Source organism: Pelodiscus sinensis, chromosome 24, assembly GCF_049634645.1.
Source record: "Pelodiscus sinensis isolate JC-2024 chromosome 24, ASM4963464v1, whole genome shotgun sequence".
Classification (NCBI taxonomy): Eukaryota; Metazoa; Chordata; order Testudines; family Trionychidae; genus Pelodiscus; species Pelodiscus sinensis.
In genome coordinates, this window is record NC_134734.1 from 16,759,272 (window position 1) to 16,779,300 (window position 20,029).

A 20,029-nucleotide genomic window follows, 5' to 3' on the forward strand; every position below is an offset into this window, starting at 1 on the left:
TCAACGCCTCCTCCAAATCATCAATGCTGGGGAGACCACACCGTGGCGTGCTGGGTCTTTCCCCTCACTCCAGAAAGCACTGGCCACTCAATGAAGATGTCCACATGGAGGATAACAGCCTACTGCCGCTGCCCCTTAGCGTTGTCTCTCTGAGCTGGAGAGGCTCTTGGCTTTCCATGCTGCGGGTCCCAGAGGTCAGACCCCTCCCCCCCGCCCCGTGACAGAGGGAGAGAAGAGGCAGGGCCAGATGTTAGATATTTTATTTAAACATTTCTTCACACACATTCCACAGCAACCAAGTAGAGAGCAGACCTTTAAGGGCTCCATATTTACACAGCTTGGGGGAGGTTCAGAGTCACACACAATCCAACCACAGCAGGCAAAGGAGGGGAAGAAGCCACCACCAGTCTCCTCTCCTCCTTGCCTATCAGCAGTGGTCACCCAAGCAGAGAGGTTGAGGGGGTGGAAAGTGCATCAACTTCTTCCCGTTTTGAGTCCAGGGCTCTGCCAGGAACTGCAAAGATCAGCACCGGCTCCCAACTCCAGGCAGGAAACAGCCTCGGCTCTGGGGGTGGAGTGGGGGTGGTGGGAAGGGCTGGGCTCTCGGGATGGGCGGGCGACACCGTGCAACCTCAGCACTGGGTGAAACCCGCAGGAGTCAATCCCGCTCTAGACATGGTCGGAGGTGGGTGCCCGAAACGGAAGCAAATTGCGAGTCACTGGATTCCGACCCCCCTGGATCCCAAGTTAATGCCGCTGGGGTAGCCTGACTCAGGCAGGACCAAACAACCACCTGGCAATCGGGGCTGGGTTTCCAGGGAGACGCATGAGGCGCAGCCCCGGGGCTTTCAGCAGAGTCACTGAGGAGGAAGAGGGGTGTAACTGCATGCTGGTTCTGGCCCACCTCGGTGCAGACAGAAGAGCTTGGTGATCCGCAATAGTCTCTCCCCAGTGAACCAACCAGACCTGTCTAGCAAGCCTGCCCGGCAGCTGGCAGGACCCCTTGTGCATGTTAGAGCTGCGGAGAAGCCACCCGGCGTTCCTGGGAACTGGGCCGCTCTGGGTGGATCAAGAGAACGCCGCTCACGGTACGGTTCTCCAGGGCCAGACGTGAGCCCGAGGAGAACGGACCCCAGCCCAATGGCCAGGCAACCCCCACGCCGAACCTGCCTCCTCCCATCATAGCATCGTTAATAGCCAGGACCCGGCTTGGCTATCGTATCAGAACTTGCCCATGACTTGGATTGATTCATGCAGGATCCAAGTTTTCCGGGGCGGAGGGGAGTGGCCAGAGGGCGCAGCTAGAACTAGAGAGCAGCGAGATGTCACAACTCTGGGCCAAAGGGGAAGACCCGACAATGCATCGTCCCCCATTAGCGTAGGCCCTATAATAAACATAAGTCCAACAGTGCATGGGAAGGAAGGGATACCAGAGGGCACGATGACCTTGGAGACGTAACACCATTTCCCCAAGGAGGCGGCCGTGGCCCACTTATGTTTATATAGGACCTACATTAAGTACAAAAGCCCAGAGCGATGGGAGGGAACAAGAGAAAAGGAAACTACAGGGTGTTATGCAACACGTGCTCAGGCACTGCCCTCTCCCCAGGAAGTGACCGCAAGGGTGGCGGGGGGAGGGAGACAATGGCTGGGGTTCAGTTGCCCCTGGAGCCTCCCGTCAGGCTCAGATGTTCTGGCAGCAGGGCGTCTGTTTCCCCTCCTGGTGAGTGGGCAGGACTTTGATGGGATCAATGACTGTGCTGGATCCAAATTCCGGCTCCTGCTGCCCGGTTATCTGCCTCTGCGACACGATGCGGTGGATTTCTGCAGGCGGGAGACAGCACAGTCCAGGTTGTGAGAGGGAGGTTGTGTGTGTGTGTGTGTGTGTGTCCCTCTCCAGCTCCCCTCCCCGACACACACACACACACACACACACACAAAAAACGGGCCACACATCCTTCTCCATCTCCCCCCCCCCCCCCCCGACACACACAGTATGGGCCGCACATCCCTCTCCAGCTCCCCCTTCCCTCCCCCACACAGTATGGGCCGCACATCCCTCTCCAGCTCCCCCTTCCCCCCCCCACACAGTATGGGCCGCACATCCCTCTCCAGCTCCCCCTTCCTCCCCCACACAGTATGGGCCGCACATCCCTCTCCAGCTCCCCCTGTCCCCCCCACACAGTATGGGCCGCACATCCCTCTCTAGCTCCCCCCCCCCCCCCACAGTATGGGCCGCACATCCCTCTCTATCCCCCCCCCCCCCCACACACACACAGTATGGCCCACAGTCCATTCCCAGCCTCCTCCTCTTTCCCCCCCTCCCAAAGCAAGGCAGCTGTGGGCCCCCTACCTGCCAGGATGCTGTGGAAGGCCGTTTCCACGTTGGTGGAGTCCAGGGCAGATGTCTCAATGAAGGACAGGCCATTCTTCTCTGCAGGGACAGGGCGTTTAGACAGACTGATGGACACAGATCTTCTCCTGAGATCTTTTGCACATTTGCCTCTACCCACGTAGGAGCAGCCCTGCCCCTCTCATCGGGGCCCCTCCAGACACGACCCCGCTCTCCCCAAGGAGCAGGGCTGCCCGTGCAGACACAGGGGCGGGGGGGCGGGAAAGTCTCTAGGGCACAGTATGGCATGAAAAGCCACACCCCGGCCAGGTTGTGTTCCCCTCCACAACACGGGGGCTTCTTGGTGCATCAGGGCAGGAGCGGGGGATGGGAAATGCCACCCTCCCTGCCCCACAGCCCCACACACCCAGCCGCCTAGGGAGCGGAGAGAGACTCTCCGTCACTGGCGAGGGCCTATGACACACGGTTCTGCAGTGCCAGTGCCAAGCAGAAGAGGGCTGTGCGCGCTCATGCACACTCACTAACCAGCCTAATTTAGCCCTCCCCACGGAGCCCCAGGCCGGTCCAGCTCTGGGCTCCATCCAGTGGGTCAAGCAAAGAGAAACAGAAGATGGGGGAGAGGGGCAGCTTTGGAGCTGGTCTCCCTCCAGCCTCGGGAACGGGGCCACCAGGCCAGTACCTGCAAAGCTCTTGGCCTCATCGGTGGGCACGGCGCGGAGGTGCCGCAAGTCGCTTTTGTTGCCCACCAGCATGATGACGATGTTGGCGTCGGCGTGGTCCTGCAGCTCCTTCAGCCAGCGCTCAGCGTTCTCGTAGGTCAGGTACTTGGCGATGTCGTACACCACGAGGGCTCCCACCGCACCCCGGTAATACCTGGGGGGGGGCAGTGGAGTCACAGGCTGGCCCTGGGGCAGGACGGGGGCGCAGGAAAGGGGCAGGTCAAGGTGGGTCCCACTCAGAGCAGCCCACACAGGGGCTCGTTATAGCTTCATAGTCAGAGGGAGCAAGGGGGAGGGGTGGGGAGTCAGGACTCCTGGGTTCGACTCTCAGCTCTAGGGAAGGGAGTGATACCTAGTGGGGAGAGCCCAGGGGGTCTGGGAAGGTCTCTACTCTCAGCTCTGGGGAAGGGAGTGGTACCTAGTGGGGAGAGCCCAGGGGGACTGGGAAGGTCTCTACTCTCAGCTCTGGGGAAGGGAGTGGTACCTAGTGGGGAGAGCCCAGGGGGACTGGGAAGGTCTCTACTCTCAGCTCTGGGGAAGGGAGTGGTACCTAGTGGGGAGAGCCCAGGGGGACTGGGAAGGGCTCTACTCTCAGCTCTGGGGAAGGGAGTGGTACCTAGTGGGGAGAGCCCAGGGGGACTGGGAAGGGCTCTACTCCCAGATGTGCCTCAACTGACATACTAAGTCAATAGAACAGTTGTGCCTCAGTTTCCCTCCCCCCGTTTAGCGCTCTCATTCCCGAGGACATAGATTAGCTTGTGTTTAAGTGTGTATGGGGGGGCGGGGCTTGATAGGAGGACAAAGTCATGGGAAAAACAACCCACGGCCTCTTGAGAAAAATCCCAGACATCTGATGAAAGTCTTGCTGCAAAGTCAGGAACATCCAAGGCCAGCGACAGGGCCAGGTTCCTGCTCTGGATATTGCATCTGTCCTCCGTTAGCCAGCATAACTCACTGCCACAAGATACCAGAGGCCTTATAGCAGGCTGGTATATCCCTTTAAGGGCCAGCCCTGTTCAATTAGCGCACACAGCCACCAGGGAAGGGAGCAAGTGATTACACAATGCCAGTTGAGCCGCTCAGTTGTGGAGGCGGCTGCAGAAAAGAGACGAGCTCCTGGAGCAGTGGGATTGAAAAGGGGAGGGGGTCTATTTCACACGGAAAGCCAAGGGGAGGACTGGGGTCTGTGGCCCATGATTGACCAATCTCCAAGGCAGCATCATGGACTATCTGCACCTTCACTCCAATCCAGCCTGTTAGTGTGGGCTGTTAGACACTGGGCTCCACCCCAGACACGGCTGCATTCGGAAGGGACACACAATGCAATCCGGGCTCTAAGGTGAAATGCTGCTACTCACGCCGAGGTGATGGCACGGTAACGCTCTTGGCCCGCCGTGTCCCAGATCTGAGCCTTCACGGTCTTGCTGTCCACCTGGATGCTCCGGGTGGCAAACTCCACCCCGATGGTGCTCTTGCTCTCCAGGTTGAACTCATTGCGGGTGAAGCGTGAGAGGAGGTTGCTCTTCCCCACTCCAGAGTCCCCGATCAGCACCACTGAGAGGCACAAAGCGCAGGGTTAATATCATCCAGGGCACCTGCCGGGCAAGAGCTGAAGATTGCATGGGCTGATGCAGAACAAGTCTTGTCCCCGTTCTGCTGCTGGGGGAAACTGAGGCACGGAGCAGCGATTTGGAGCACACTCTCAGGGCCTAGCATACTCTGGCATGGCCCTGGAGCCGTGACGCCAATGCAAACCCTTCCTGGAGGTTTTGCACCAATGCAAACAGTAGCTAGCAACAGCTTTGCCCATCTACACTGGCGGCTCCAGCCAGGGCTCATGGGAGCACAAAAATCAGATTCGCGCCAGGCAGCAGGGCCTGCTCCAATTTGTGCTAGGAGCTGCCCCCCAGAGCTACCCAGTAGCGTAAAGCCATGGTCCCCCATGTCCGCAGGCAGACCCTGGATCTCCCCCCAACGTGCCCCCGTTTGCTGCTGCTTCTGACAAGAGCCCACGGCCGGGATGAAGGGGGAGGGGATCGTTTCAGCAGCTGGGTTGCAAGGGATGGTAACAAGGGATTGTCTAATATTAGCAGCTGGGAGTGAAAGTCACTTACCTTTCTTACAGGTACTGTCATGTGGCACCCTCCTGGCAGGGGTGGGGTGGGGGGGAGCTCAAGGCAGGGGGATGCAATAGGATATGACAATGCTGGTGAGAAATTTAAGTGTGAGGTGGAGTGGGGGGGAGCTCTGGACCAGAGGAGGAGATGTGTGTGCGTGGCGGGGGGGGGGGGGGGAAGGAGCAGGAGTCTGGGGAGGAGTTGGGGGGTGAGGAGGAGTTCAGGACAGGCGACTGGAGATGGGGGGGTGTAGGATTCAGAGTTGGGGTGCAGGAGGCTCAGGGAAGGGGCTGGGCATGGGTGCAGGAGTGAGTGCGAGGGGGGGGGCAAGGGCACCATTTCAGGAGGGTGGGGGAGCTGCTGCTGCACATACCAGGTCCCTGGTGCTTTGATTCTCCTTCCTGGGACTGTCAGGGAGTGGGGGCAGTTCTGGACCAGAGAGGTGCCCCCCCAGCCAACCCCTTTCACCTGCCTGCTGGAAGCCCCGGGAACCCAGCTGGGAGTGGTTGTCCCACTCATGGCAGCAAAGTGCCCCAGGCGGACGGCTTTTTACCGGAGTGCCGCACCGGCTTCTTTTCACCCCTGAAGCAGAGGCAGGGACTTGGTGAGACAAGGGGCCCTCCCAATGCATTCTCAAAGGGACACTCCCCCCCAGTCTCAAACAGCCCTGGGCAGGACAGAACTACAGCACTAACCAAAGTGAGGTCGCCCTTTGACTCCTACTTCGGTCATTAGTTCTGTCGTAGCCACGTGACACCTTTACATTATGTAGACACAACAAATCCTGCACTTTGGCTGGGGGTTAGACTATCAGTGTTTCTCAAGGACTGGCCCACAGACCGGCTGCAGTTAACTCCGCTGAGAAAGGCCGTGGTGACCCCATGAAGTGCCTTCCAGGAGTCTATTGCAACGTGATCACAGAACTGAGAAACGGCCTCTGTTCTTGGATATTGGAACCAAACAGCTTGACGGCTGCTTAAAAACCACTGCAGACAATCAGCAGGCTTTAAAACAGGAAAATCCCTGCCAGAGTTGGAGAGATTCCCAAGGTTTCATTTTTCTGCCTCCTTGTCTCCTAATAAGACCCAAAGCAAGAAGCTGGTGCCAGATGCAATTTTTGAGCCGGGGGTGGGGTTGGATGGCATCTGATGGAGAGCTATAAGCAGCAAGAGAAAAGAACATCTTGAGGTTAAGGCACTGGGTTGGGAATCAGGAGATGTGGATGCCATTCCTACCTCTGCCACTGACTCCCTGTGTGACCTTAGGTGTGTCACCTGGTCTCCAGGGTTGTTAAAGGACACAGGGTCAGGTTCTGATTTATACTGCAACGCAGTGTGAAGGGGTCTTATAGCAACTCTGAGCCACTACCATCTGTTCAGTGTCCTGCATGGAATGAGTTTGCTGGGCCTCAGTTCTTTGCAAACAAGTGTCAGAAACTGCTACTGTCAATGGTACACACAATCTCTGCCCTGAAGAGTGTACAATAAACTGACAAGACAGATGGGGAAATTGAGGCACAGAGTAGAACAGGGACTTTTCCAAATGGCAGAGCCTGGACTAGAACTCACGTCCCCAGAATCCTAGCTAGTAGGCCACACTGCCTCAAGTACAAAAGTGCCTTTTGCTAGAGAGGATACTGGCTTAATACCACTGCCAGCTAATGGAGTTGCTCCTTTATCTAAATGCACAGAGAGGTGGCTGATCTGGATGCTGAGTGTACAGGGTGTGGGTTATAAAATGCATGTCCAGACAGTCCCAGCATAACGCTGTGCCTGGAGAGCCTGGGCATTCCAGTGCCCCGTTAAACAACAAGCAGTTCTCTCTCTGTGGTTTCCATATCTAGTTTCTTCAGTTTATGACTCAGCAGAGAGAGATTTTTCCAACCGCCGGCTCTGCAACCCCAGCTTGGGAGCAGAGACACACAACCGCTCTGTCCTGTCTCTCCCCTAAACCAGTGCTCAAGGCAAGAGCGGGTTGCGCGTGAGCACACGGGTGCAATTAAACGGAAAGGGGGTGAATTCCACACTGGCCAAAGGGAACGACTGTTCTCCACACAGGGTTAAGACAGGATTAGATGTTTCTGTGGTGCAATAGTCGGGACGATCCCGAGTTAGGCGACTGGAAGCTTTGGAAAGGGTAGGCACCTGGAAATTAAGAGTCATGTTCTAGTCTAGCAAATGGGGGCTATCCCCAGAAGACAATTACAGGAAATTCATGCACGTCTGTCTGGAGTAGCTAGTAACTAGCCCCAGAATAATCGGACTCCCATTATCTGAGCACCTCACAGTCTCTAATGTATTTCTCCTCACAACCTCCTTGTGAGGCCGGGGAATTATTCCCACTGTCCAGAGGAGGAAACTGAGGCACCGAACAACTAAGTGATGTGCCCAGAGCCACACGACTGCAGCAAGGCAGGGAATGGACTGCTGGTCTCCTAAGTCCCAGGCTCACACCCTAACCATTGCGCCACCCTTCCTCACTGAGCTAATCCACTTTCAGTTACTACATTCCCAAAAAAACCCTTTCACGCTCCCTTTGATCCCAAGATAAGCGGTTGCGCGTTTGCCGAGTCAGCCGACCAGACTCCCAAGTCACAGGGAATGGCGAGAACGTTTCCTAAAAAGAACTTTTTCTGACTAAAATCTCTTTTTAAATAAGCCCCCGATGGCCAAGTAGCACAGGGACGGGGCACGGGGATAGGAGCAAACAGCAGCAACCCAGGAAGCCTAGTGTAGTGTAAAATGAGTCGCTGTTATTAGCAAGGTCGCTGGTAGCTTGGAACCCGGAGGGGCTGGGATTTGGAAATCCAGAGTCAAAAGTCGCCTCTTGTTGCATGAGGCCAGGAGGGTGGCTGATTTCCTGGCGTATCAGGCCTGGGAATGATACCTGGCCAGCATGGTACGACAGCATCAGGCAAAGGGTGGCCAAAATTAGGACACAAGGCCTGATTCTTATATGCGGTAAGGCCTCTTTGCACGGTTCTGGCACTACCAAGAGGCTGGAGAGCGAGGGTGTGTTACATGGGGGGGGAGGGGGGCCTTTTGCATCTCTGGCAGCATAAAGGGACTTTAAAGTAAGCATCAGAACTCTAGTTATCGCTGCCGCGCTCTCATCCCGCACAGTTACATCCCTGGCCTGCAAAGGGCTGTACAAAGGAGGGCCATATCGCTATCCCCATTGGTCAGATGAGGAAACCAAGGCACAGAAGGGGGCTGCGACTTGCCCATGATCACTCAGAGGGAGAATTAGGATGATAAGCCATTATCTTCTGAATCCCAGCCCTGTTTTGTATCTACTAGACCATGCTGACACCCTTACAGAGAATAAGGAGTCATTGGAATCTTTCACATGGCCTAATGTACATGTTACGCCAGCAGACCCTGATTATCTGGGGGTGGAATTGAACCCGTGATCTCTGGAGTTTAGTGCATGAGCCTCTACCCTATGAGTTAAAAGCCAGCTGACTGGTAGCTGCGGGTGTAGAGTAGACTCATTATTCTCTCTCTCTCTGTAACTGCTCTAGACGCTACTAGAGGGGTCAGTGCAGGTGTGTGGGTTACCTACTGACCACTGGACTGGCATTCAGAAGTTCTTTAATTTCATTCCCAGCTCTGCCACCAGCTTGCTGCATGCCCTTGGTCAATTCCTTTTCTCCTGCAGCTCAGAATAGCGGTGCCTGGGGAATTGATTTCCCAGCTGGCAAAAAACGTCGAGACTTTAAAAATGGCAGAAACGTTTGAGGCAAAATGATATTCCAAACACAATATTGTTTCGGGGCAATTGCACTGCACTAAAGGCAAAATATTCTCTCTTGATTGCGACCCTTCATACTAAAAAGGGACAAAAATACGTCTCAAATTGAAAAGTGGCGTTTGAAATGACCAGTCAAAACCTGCCCCACTGACAGCACGACATTTTAGACATTTTCCACGTGCCTTTGTTTAAACAAAATTGACCCGATCTTGCCCAAAATGGCCTGGTTTTGTTGAAACAGCATTTTCCAAAGGAAAACTGCTGTGAGGAAAGTTTTCCAATGAGCTGCATCCAGGAAGTGACTGAACCAGTACACTGCAGAAAGGAAGACACTACAGGAATAAACTGATTCTGCAAAACCTCCCAGGCCTCTCTGGGATTGCTAGTCCACATTCATCAACAGGAACTTACCACTTCCCCTTGCTTAACGGCTGGGTTTCCTGGTACGGCTGGGGTAACAGGTGATGCTGCAAAAGGAAGCATAACCCATTCTCCTCATGCTACGGGGGTCAAGCTGAGGAATGGAAAGGTGTTATCAGACTATCAGAGCCCCCCCTTGTGCTTAGAGTTGCCAAATGGTTTAACAAAAAATACCAACCCCCCCCCCAAAAAAACACCGGGAAAAAATTCTATTGAGAAAAAAAAGGGGGGGGACCAAAGTTGTTGAGGAAAAAAAAAGGGGGGGGGTGCTGCGCCTTTAAATGGCCCTGTGCGCCTCACTCCTCTGCCTCCGCCAGACACGGCAGGGGAAAATTGTCCCCGCCGGGCATCCATCCGTGGGAAACCGGAAATACTGGACATTTTGCATGTCTGGCATTTTCTGGATTTTTTTTTTTTTACTGGACGGGGGACCCAAATAACAGACAGTCCAAGTGAAAACTGGACACCTGGCAACCCTAGTTGTGCTGAGCACTGTACATCCCCCCACTAACAGAGTCCCTGCCTCTAAGTCTAGAGTTCACAGTTTAAATCAGGGTCTCAAACTCATGAGGCCATCTACAGTTCCACAATCCAGCCTGCACGCGGCTGCCAGCACAGGAGTCCCTGCAGCCCTGGGGTGGGTGTGTCTGTACCTTTCCCCCAAGCCCAGCCCCCCATCTGCTCCCGACACGCCTCTTCCTGCTCCTGCTTTACCCTCTCTCCTCCTCTCCATTGCACACCTTCCCTCAAGCCCCCTCCCCCAGGGACACAGACTTGGGCATTAGCCGGGGGTCTGCACAGGACTGGCAGCTGGGGTCCCCCTCCCCCCTCCCATGACTGCGGCAACAGGAACCACGGGGGAACGGAACAACGCAGCGGCTTCGACTCTCAGGCCGGCCCTGTCACTCCACTTCCCCCCAAGGTGTCCTATGGATGGGACAGCTCTGCACACTCCTCCCCGGGACACAGAGCAAGCAGCCAGAAGCTGCTCTAGCCCCACCGTGCTGGCAGCGGGGGTACCTGGGGGGAAGTAAATTGCCTGGGGGGTGGCAGGCAGGGCTGGGAGATGCATGGACGGGGGGAATGTAGAGAACCCGGCCCCACCTGGAGCCCTGCCAGAAGGAGGTGACTTCTGGCCTGCTAGGAGGACTGGCATTGGTCCTAAGGTAAATTGAATTTGAGATCCCTGGTTTAAATCCACAAAACAAAGGGTGGGAGGGGAAACTGAGGCACGGTCAGGGAACATGATTTGCCTGATGTCCTCCAGTTGCTCCGTGGCAGAGCCAGGGAAGTAATTCTCTCCTCCAGTCTCTGAGGCTAAGTCTACATGTACAGCAGCGTGTAGCGTAATACACGTGTAACTACACGCTGCAGGAAAAGGCTCTGGCAGTGGGACACAATGCTGCTAACAGCAGCGCCAACACGGAAGACGCTGTTTGGCTGGGTGCAGAGCTGGGTAAGATGTATACCCTTGGGGTTCAGATTTGGGGGGCACCCTAGTGTACACACTCAAGCGGTACCTCTGCGTCTCCATAGCTATCTATACCCCTGCTAGCCAGGCCTGCATCTGTACTCGACATGTCCCTGTAAGTGTACACGTGCCCTTGCTCTCACAGGACATGGGATCAAGTCAGTTTTCCAATGAATTAGATCGTCCGTGTCTCCTCCCATATGAACTCTGATCTTAGGCAGCGGGTTTCAAACTGTTTTTCTCTCATGACCCAGTAGAGAAAAAGGTTGATGCTGCGACCCAACAGAATTTGCCTTGAGTGTGGGCCCTGGGTGGGGCTGAGGATGGGAGCTTTGGGGAGCTCCAGTTTGAGGGGGGGCAGGGCTGGGGCAGGAGGGGCTTATGTTGAGCAGCTTCCGGTCAGCAGTGCAGCGGGGGGGCTAAGGCAGCTTCCTGCCTTTCCTGGCACCACAGACCAGGCTGTCCCCAGAAGCAGCCAGCAGCAGATTCCCAGCAAACGGGAGTGCAGAGCTAGTGCTCAGGGCAGGGGCAGTGCATGGAGCCCTGTGCACTCTCCTCCCCACATCTAGGAGCTGGGCCTGCTGCCCAGGGCCACCCAGAGGATTCAGGGGGCCTGGGGCAAAGCAATTTCGGGGGGCCCTTCCTGGCTCTCCCTGTCTCAGACATTCTCGTGGGGGCCCCTGCGGGGCCTGGGGCAAATTCCCCCCCCCCCCCCCCGGCAGCCCTGTTGCTGCCGGCTGCTTCTGGGGCGCAGCACAGTCTGTGGTGCCAGGATAGGCAGGAAGCTGCCTTAGCTCCGCCCCCACTGATCACCTGATCCCCCCTGCAGCAACGAGACCCAATGCCCGACATTCCGCCACCCAGTCCTGGGGCGCAATCCGTCATTTGAAACCCACTGATCTAAGGTGCTTCTGCGGTTCCCGTCCCCATAGCTCAGGGCTCCCCGCCACCCCTCTCCCAGCCAACTTTCCCATGTTTGTCCCCTCTGCTCTGCCAGCGGCTACATGAGCTACCTGCAGCCAGGTGAGGCCAGGGAAGAGGCCTTGTACAGGAGCTGAGCCAGGTACAGGTTCTGTATCACTTCTAGGCATTGTACTGGTATTACCACATTAGTTTAAAAATCTATACCCCCCCATCCAGTCCAGTTATACCAAGACACACACTGTGTGTGGATCAGGCTGGAGTGGAACGAAGAATTCAGGCCACCAGTTTTGCACCTTTGGAGATGTTGTGGGCAGAGAGCATCTTACAACTGCAGGAGATTCAACACCCCTGGGGAGTTGGACTGGTTTTGCAGGGGGGTAAACTGAGGCACGGATGCCACTTGCCCAATGTCACGCAGCAAGTCAGTGGCAGAGCTGGGAGGAGAATCCAGGAGGCCTGTGGTCTCACTGCTAGAGGCCCCTCTGGTGCGTGGCTGCCATAGCCAGGGAGACTGGAGCGCAGGCAGGATATATAGAGAGAAGCTACTGAAAGGGGAGTGTGAGTGGTATTTAACAGAATATGGCTGCAAGAGTAGAGCACTAAGGCAAGCTAGCCTATCGCCCCCAGAGATCAGCTGTGAGCACTGGCCTGGGAGCCAGGAGCGTGTAATCCCAGCACTGACACCCACATGCCTGCAAGATTTTGGCCTCTGTTTCCCCATTGGTGAAACAGGGACAGCGAGTTGGACCCCCGACACAACACAGATTTAATTAATATTGGCACATCAGAAAGGCTCATGTCAGTGCTGTAAGTCAGCTCACAACAAATGCAGCGATCTATACGGGAAGGAACTGAAAACAGCTTTTAAGTCACCTAGGAACTATGACAACCACCAAGCTGTTCAAATGGCCATTTGGAACTTCACAGCAATGGGGGAATAGACCCAAATCTCCTTGCACCTAAATCTAGGCCCTCTTGTCTGAGTCAGAGAGTTGCCACTAGGTGTTAGCAGTCTAGGGTATATGACACACAGCACAGCAGCTCTGATTCCATCCAACAGGTAGACCACTACACAGTGCACATGAAAGCACTGCAAAGCAGACTACATATGGAACAGGCCCAGGGTTTAGGGAAAGCGTCCTGGCCTTGAAAATCATCATAGGTTCAACTTCCATTTGATTCCTTTTAAAAAGGGATAACAATTCTCTGGCTGGTGCTTGCAAGAGACCAGAACAGTCCCTTCTGGCCTTAACACCTGTGCCATCCGTTTCAAATAAATTCTATTCTGCAGCCACCTTGCAAACATGCAGGACAAAGCTATGCAGCAAAGGATTCACCCTGCCTTAACAGTCTCCCTGCAATGCCTTTTGCATTGAATAGCATGCATCCTTCAAAGCCTCGGTCGCAGGGACTGGGCGTATCCTGGAGAGTCGCCTGCCAGCGCCAGAGATAATAACCGATACAACCTTGGCCTACAGAAGCATTGAGAAAGAAATGGGGACTGAGGAGGGTTTGACCAAAGACAGGGAGGAGTTGAAATTTAAGGGCCTAATTTTTATTTCCACCGTGGCCCGTGCTACTGTGCAAAGTGAATGGTTACTATAACTTACAGCCCTCTGCATGGCCACAGAACTAGGACCCTGCTAGATCAGACCAATAGTCCGTCCAGGCCAGTATCCTATATCCAACAGTGACCAGCACTAGAGCTTCAGGGGAAGAACAGAACAGGGCAATTTTGTTGAGACCACCCCACTCTTCCACACCCAGCTTCTGGCTGACAGCGGTTTTGTGTGGCCGGGAGCATAAGGCGGCTAATTTCTTATTGACTTATCTAGTTATTTTTTTAAATCCATTTATGCTTGTAGGCATCACAATATCATATGGCAAGGAGTTCCTCAGGTTAGGATAATAGACTACTAGAACTGGAAAAGACCACGAGAGGTCATCAAGTCCAGTCCCCTACCCTCACAGCAGGACCAAGCACCATCTATCATCCCTGATAGATGTCTGTCCCACTTGCTCTTAAATATCTCCAGTGATGGAGATTCTACAACCTCGCTAGGCAATTTATTCCAGTGTTTCACCACACTGACAGTTAGGAAGTTTTTCTCAATGTCCAACCTAAACCTCCCTTGCTGCAATTTAAGCCCATTGCTTCTTGCCTAATCATCAGAATTTAAGGAGAATAATTTTTCTCCCTCCTCCTGGTAACACCTTTTTAGCTACTTGAAAGCTGCTCTCATGTCCTCTCTCTGTCTTCTCTTTTCTAGACTAAACAAGTCCAGTTCTTTCAATCTTCCCTCACAGGTCATGTTTTCTAGACCTTTAATCATGGCTAATCGTGTGTAATGTGAAAAAAATCACTTCCTCTTGTTTGTATTACACCTGCTGCCTGTTCATTTCATCAGGTGAGCCCTGCTTTTTGTATGCAGGGGGGGAGTAGCAACACTTCTCTGTTCACTTTTTCCACACCATTCATGATTGAGGGGTCTTCGCATGAGTGAAAATCTGGCCAATATCTACTTAACCGGCCTTCTTTCCAGGGCCTCATGGGAAATTAATTAATTTCGATGAAAAGCTGCCATCCCTTGGGGGGAATGGGCCTGATTCTGATCTCATAGACACTGATTTTAAGGGGCTGCAACTCTCCTGACAGCCATGGCCTGATGTTTCCTGACGGGGTAGCAACCTATGTGGAACTTAGCTGGAGGAGCACAGGTTGCAGAAGGGAAGAGTTTAGAGGAGGCACCTGGTCAGTTTGTGTCCACATGGCTAGAATACCAGCTGGAACCTTGCATGAACTGGTCTCTCCTTATCATGAGTGGAAGGAGTAGGAGGCAGGGGAAGGCAACACCTTCCCAAACTGCCCGGCTGGTCCCACCCACACTCTGCCCCCAGCCTCCCAGGGCTGTCTGGGCTTCACAATAGAGATTTAGGGCCTTATTTATATACTCAGGTCCTATTTACAATCCTCCAGCAGCATAGAGGAGCTTTCAAGAGAGTGACAAGGATAGTTGTACATCAAAGCCCTTAAAGGGGAAGGATGTCCTAGTGGTTAGGGTGCTAGCCAGGACTTTAAAGATCTGGGCTCAATTTCCTGCTCTTCCACCGACTCTGCAGCTGACCTTGGGCAAATCATTTAGCCTCTTGGTGCTTGTTCCCCCATTGTACAATAGGGGTAGCAGCTGGCCTTGCCTCATAGAGGAGTTATTAGGATAAATACTTTGAAGAGGTGAGATTTTTTTTCAGCAATACAGGGGTAGCACCAGTGACGTATCTTAGCACCTCAGGGGTGAAAAGGAGAATCAGGCTTCAGACCTGGCCTATTCCCAAGCTTCCCCAGGCTTGATCTAAAGCTAGGTTTCTTATTTTTAAAGTCAACCAGCAAACCCCTGCCCTCCCCCGGGCGTATCGCAGTTTAGCTCAAGTCGAATTCTTACCTATGAAACAATCAAAAAGTCCATCTGACTACAGCTGACTCCCACCGCAACTGCCAGACTATTGAACCTACAGGAGTTCTTGCTCGATGGGAAGCAGTGACAGAAATGGGGTACCCCTGTTCTTTCACTAGCTACTGGGAAGACGTTTAAGTTCCCCGGATTCATACGTTTCAGGTCCTGCAAATAACCAAGGGTTTTCAGTTCCCGTTGTGCACCTGCACGGTGCACGAGAGCTGTGAAATGGTAGAATGAAGTGAAAACAAGCTGGGGAAGAGGCTCTTTGCTTGAAAGCACCGATTCTCTATCACCCGCTGCCTTATTTAAACTACAGTTTGAACCTCCCTAGTCCGGCACCCTCGAGACCAGACCGGTGACAAACCAGAGGATTTGCTGATCCACAGTAGCACAATACTGTTTAGCAGCATTACCAGCACTTCTCTGCTCACGGGGCTCATAGAAGTCATGTAGGGTAAGTTAGAGCTAAACAACAGCACAGAACCCTGAAAGCCAGGACTGGTGGCTTAAACAAACTTTATGGGATCATGGGAAACTTGTCCGCACCCATGATAAGCGGACAGCTGGCTAACTAAAATCAGGCCAGACCACAGATGTTGCCAGACCAGAGAGAGCCAGACTAGAGAGGTTCAACCTGTATTGCAAAATGCTACCATACTGGACTGGTCGCATTTTGCCACCGTGTAAAGTGACTCCCTGAGAAAGTGCAGGACAAGACATCCTGGTCTCACGCCTTTATGTCAGTTTCCCCATTGCTCATCAGGGCACTTCCCAAGAGACAGGCGTGCCCGGGCGGTGAGCTGGGAGGGGTGCAGAGCGGTTGTTGGTTTTATAGGAAACCACCTCAAAGCTACCAGCAGCTCGAAGCATGGTGGCCTTTTGGAGAAGTGCTTGGAAAGGGAAGGTGACTCAACGGGATGACTTTGTGCAGCCTGGGCTTGATTCATTCATGGATAGATGATATCTTGCCAGTCCAGCCTCTTCTTGCTCCCAATCCCTTCTGTGTCGTAATTAATCTGAGGCCAGTGGTAGCTCCATGGTTGCTCAACAGCCCCCACAAGACACTCATAACATCCTGCCAACAACAGGGATAGAACCCAGATCCTCAAGCACAGGAGCCGGTTACCTGACCTACAGGAGAATCCTTATCAAATGGCAGCAGTAAATGGGCTATGACACACAGAGGAGCAGTGCTGGTTTTATCCAGCAGAGGGCAGTGGCAGTATTATGCCAATAGGTTGAAAGTCGGTGTACGAAGCATTTTAAGTCTCTGTAGCCTTTGCTGGAACTTAAAAATAGGAGGAGAGCAAGTATGTTTTGTGGCTGGAGGCACACACAACTGACAGCAGCTTGCATTTTCCTAGGTCTCACAAAGCACTTTACAAATATTATCACATTAACCTTTGCATTCCCCGTGGGAGGCCAACATTATTCCCATTGCACACAAAGGGAAATTGAGGCACAGAGCATAGCTGGGAGTTGCCCCAAGTCACCCAGGGACTACAGCTGGGAGGGGTGGTAGAACCCAGCAGTCCTGACTCACAGCCCTGGGTGCCAGCCACAAGCCCTTCCCTTTCCCAACTGTAACAGAGAGTATGACATCGCTTGTTTCAGTATTACTCTAACGACAGCAGCATCACCTTTGTGCTTTGTGCTTGGGGTCTGTTTTCCCCTAGGAGAGGCTGCCAGGCTGTGGGCAGGGCCCATGCCAGGCTGTGGGCAGGGCCCATACCATACCGCTCACATACCAGGGCTGCGTGGTGCAGAAGGGGAGTTATGCTGGTAGAACTGGGAGGCTGCATTGAGCGGGCGGGCCCAGCCAGGGTTCTTCCATTTATCCCAGCCCAGCTGGGGCATCCCCCACTGGTTTTCCCTCAGCCCTTTCCATCACATGCACTCGCAGTCCTCACTCCACACCCCGGCCAGCAACCAGCGCTGGCTAGTCAGTCCGGCTAGAGCCAGAGAGAGCCACAGAGGCTGTCAGTGTCTAGCAGCCTCCATAAAGTAACCCCCCCACTCCGGTAGGACAGTCTCAGGGCCAGGGTGCATCTTTCCATTATATATTTGCACAGCACCCAGTGTAACCCACACACCTGCTGGGTGTGGTGTGCTGTCCAATCTAATGGTACTGAGACCAATTACAGAGAGAAGATGAGTCTACTCTATGGCCTTAGCCAAGAGCCAGCTGGCTTTTAGCTCATGCAATAGTAGAGGCGCAGGCACTAAGCTCCAGAGGTCCCGGGTTCGGTTCCACCCATCATCGGTGTCACACTAGCACATCCTGATCAGGCTGCTAGGCAGCGTTCCCTGTGTAAGCTGAGTGCTTGGGCAGCCACCCAGGAGAGATTCAGATACTGATTAGCAGAGTGCCGCAGCCGGCAGCAGGTGTTTCTACTGGGGGTGCACATGTCTCAGCGCATGCAACAAAATGTATTCTGTTCACAAACGGAAAAAGTTAGAGGGTTCTATCCCATTACAGCCATAGTCATACAGTTGAGGGGGATTCCCCTCTTCCCCGATTCTGGGTTCAGAGCAACCCACTCAGGCAACTTTTTCAAAGTGGGATCATTTGTGATTATTAGTCACATTGCAGTACTGCTGGGAAGCCCCAATCTTGGCCCGAGATCCCCTGGCGCTAGGTGCTGTACAAACACAGGCGCAAATGACACCCCCTGCCCTGGAGAGCTTGCAATGAAAGCATGGGCCATGGAAGGGGGACAGGGAAGAGAGAGCAAGATCAGCCAGATCCAAACCGTCAAGATAACTGGGCCACAGGGCCCTGGTTCCGGGCCCTGGTTCCGGGCCATCTCCGGAGGAAGGGCAAAGCAGCCGATACTGATAAAACTCACCTCCCAGCCCGGGCTGGGCAGGTGCCTCCCAGGGAAGGAAGCAGGGAAGCCCGGTGGCAAAGGAAGTCCCAGGAGGAAAAGTTACCTTTGAAGAGGTAATCGTATTCATCGTCCTTGCCACGCATCCTGCTGCCCGCTCCCCAGGTGAGGCGTCCTCCGGGTGCACCCCTGTCCTCTGTTCCCTGAGCCACTAGCAGGGCTGATCTCAGCACTCTGGGATTTCCTGGGCTTGGCCAGAAACACCCCCTCGCTCCCTGCAGTAGGCCTCATCAAACCTTCCCTGCACACCGATTGGCCTGTTGCTCTCCTCTTCTCCTGCTGACTGGCTGGCCGGGCTGTCCCTCAGTGGCCAGGCCGGTAGGGTGCTCACCTGGCTCAGGTATGAGAGGTGGGGCTTGCATGAATAGTTTTTAAAGGAGCCATGACTCTTTTCCCTCCCACGTTCTGGGAAGTGATGGGATGGAGAAGGGTCAGGAGGCAGATGAAGGGGAGGGTGTGAGCAGAGAAAATGGCTCCCTCCCCCAGCTGGCAACCTCTTTGAGGGATAACTTGTAAAACCTGTCACAATTCTTTAACTCTGTCTTGAATACACAGTGGGGGAGATGAGGAGAGGGAGTTAATTTGCAGGATTTTGTGTGACTGTGTTAATGAAATAATCTGACTGGTGTGTGTGGTGTGGGTGTCTGTATTTGTGCATGGGTGGAGTACACTGCTGGTCTGTGTCTCATAGACCCTTTACTGCTAGCATCCGGGGGATTCTCCCCTGATTTAGGTGGCAGTAAGAGGGTCTTTGTTCTAGCTGTGATGAGCAGCAAAGTTCAGCAAGCCCTCCCAAAGCACATATTTATGCTCAGACACATGCATGCCCACTCTCTTACTTGCACACTAATTTGACATTTGTGTATGCACATTTATGTGAATGCACACCTATATTACACATTCATGAATGGACTCATAGGGTCAGAAGTGACCACAAGGGTCATCTAGTCTAAGAGGTGACTGGTGCTTGTGGAGAGAGGGGGTGCAGGGAGGGCCACCCAGAGGGATGGGAAGGCATGTGGGGGCACCCCTTTAGTAATTACAATGTTGTTAGGGGCATAGGAGGACAGTGCACCTCCTAAATGCTACCAGAAGTCACTTATGCATCTAACCCTTTGACAAGAAGCAGGATTTGTGCGTTCACTTGCACACTCATGCTCAATGTTTGCTCACATGTGTGAATGCACATGAACTCACTTTGCACACTCACGTGCAGGCACACTTGTGCTCACTTGCACTCCTGTCGATTCACCCTCACACGTGCACTAATGTGCATGGACACATTTGTGCATGCTCACATTCTCACATTCACATGTGTGCGTGCTTTATCATACTTGTGTAAATGCACACACGGTTACCCATGTGCATTAATGCTTGTGCGCAGATACACAGACACACCCATCCCTGCACACACACCTATATGGCTCTCACCCACACATCAAAGCTTTGATTTAGCACCAAAACGTCAACACAAAACTGGACTGAGTCAAGCCCCTGGGCTTGCAATGGCTCAATCCCCAAGCTGTAGCTTGGGAAACAAGGCCCCAGCTTTTGGCTTCCACAGCCTGGCAGCTAAACTGACCGGACTTTCAGGTTGATGGCTCATCAGCAGCCTCTAAGGCTGGTGTCATCAGATCAGAGAACATCCTTGCAGCTCTCGGGAGGGGCTGATTGACATGACTGCTCCCCGGAAGGGGGGGTCCTATGCAGTGAACTGTGATACCAACTCTGGCTTCCCCCTGCACCCTGGCCACCCAGCCCCTGCCAGGGAGGCAGTATCAGCCCAACCCAATCAAGATACGTCCCCCCCATTCTTTAGTGTAACCATCCCCTCTTGGGCCACCGGCAGGATTTGAACTGAGGACTTTTCAGAGCTCAAAACACGGAGCAGCAGCCAACCCACAAATCTCTTCCATGGATCAGACACTA

The 20,029-nt window shown here is 53.8% G+C and overlaps 1 protein-coding gene across 1 annotated transcript; it reads right to left on the bottom strand.

The window, feature by feature from the left end:
* Window positions 1–244: 244 nt before the first annotated feature.
* Window positions 245–18,357, bottom strand: LOC102463951 (ras-related protein Rab-11A-like). Its single transcript, XM_006113901.4, has 5 exons — window positions 18,147–18,357; window positions 4,431–4,626; window positions 3,033–3,226; window positions 2,354–2,434; window positions 245–1,824 (listed from the first exon to the last, which is right to left on the bottom strand). The coding sequence occupies exons 1-5, from the start codon at window positions 18,184–18,186 to the stop codon at window positions 1,685–1,687; spliced, it is 651 nt and encodes a 216-aa protein (XP_006113963.1). The 5' UTR covers window positions 18,187–18,357; the 3' UTR covers window positions 245–1,684.
* Window positions 18,358–20,029: the final 1,672 nt, after the last annotated feature.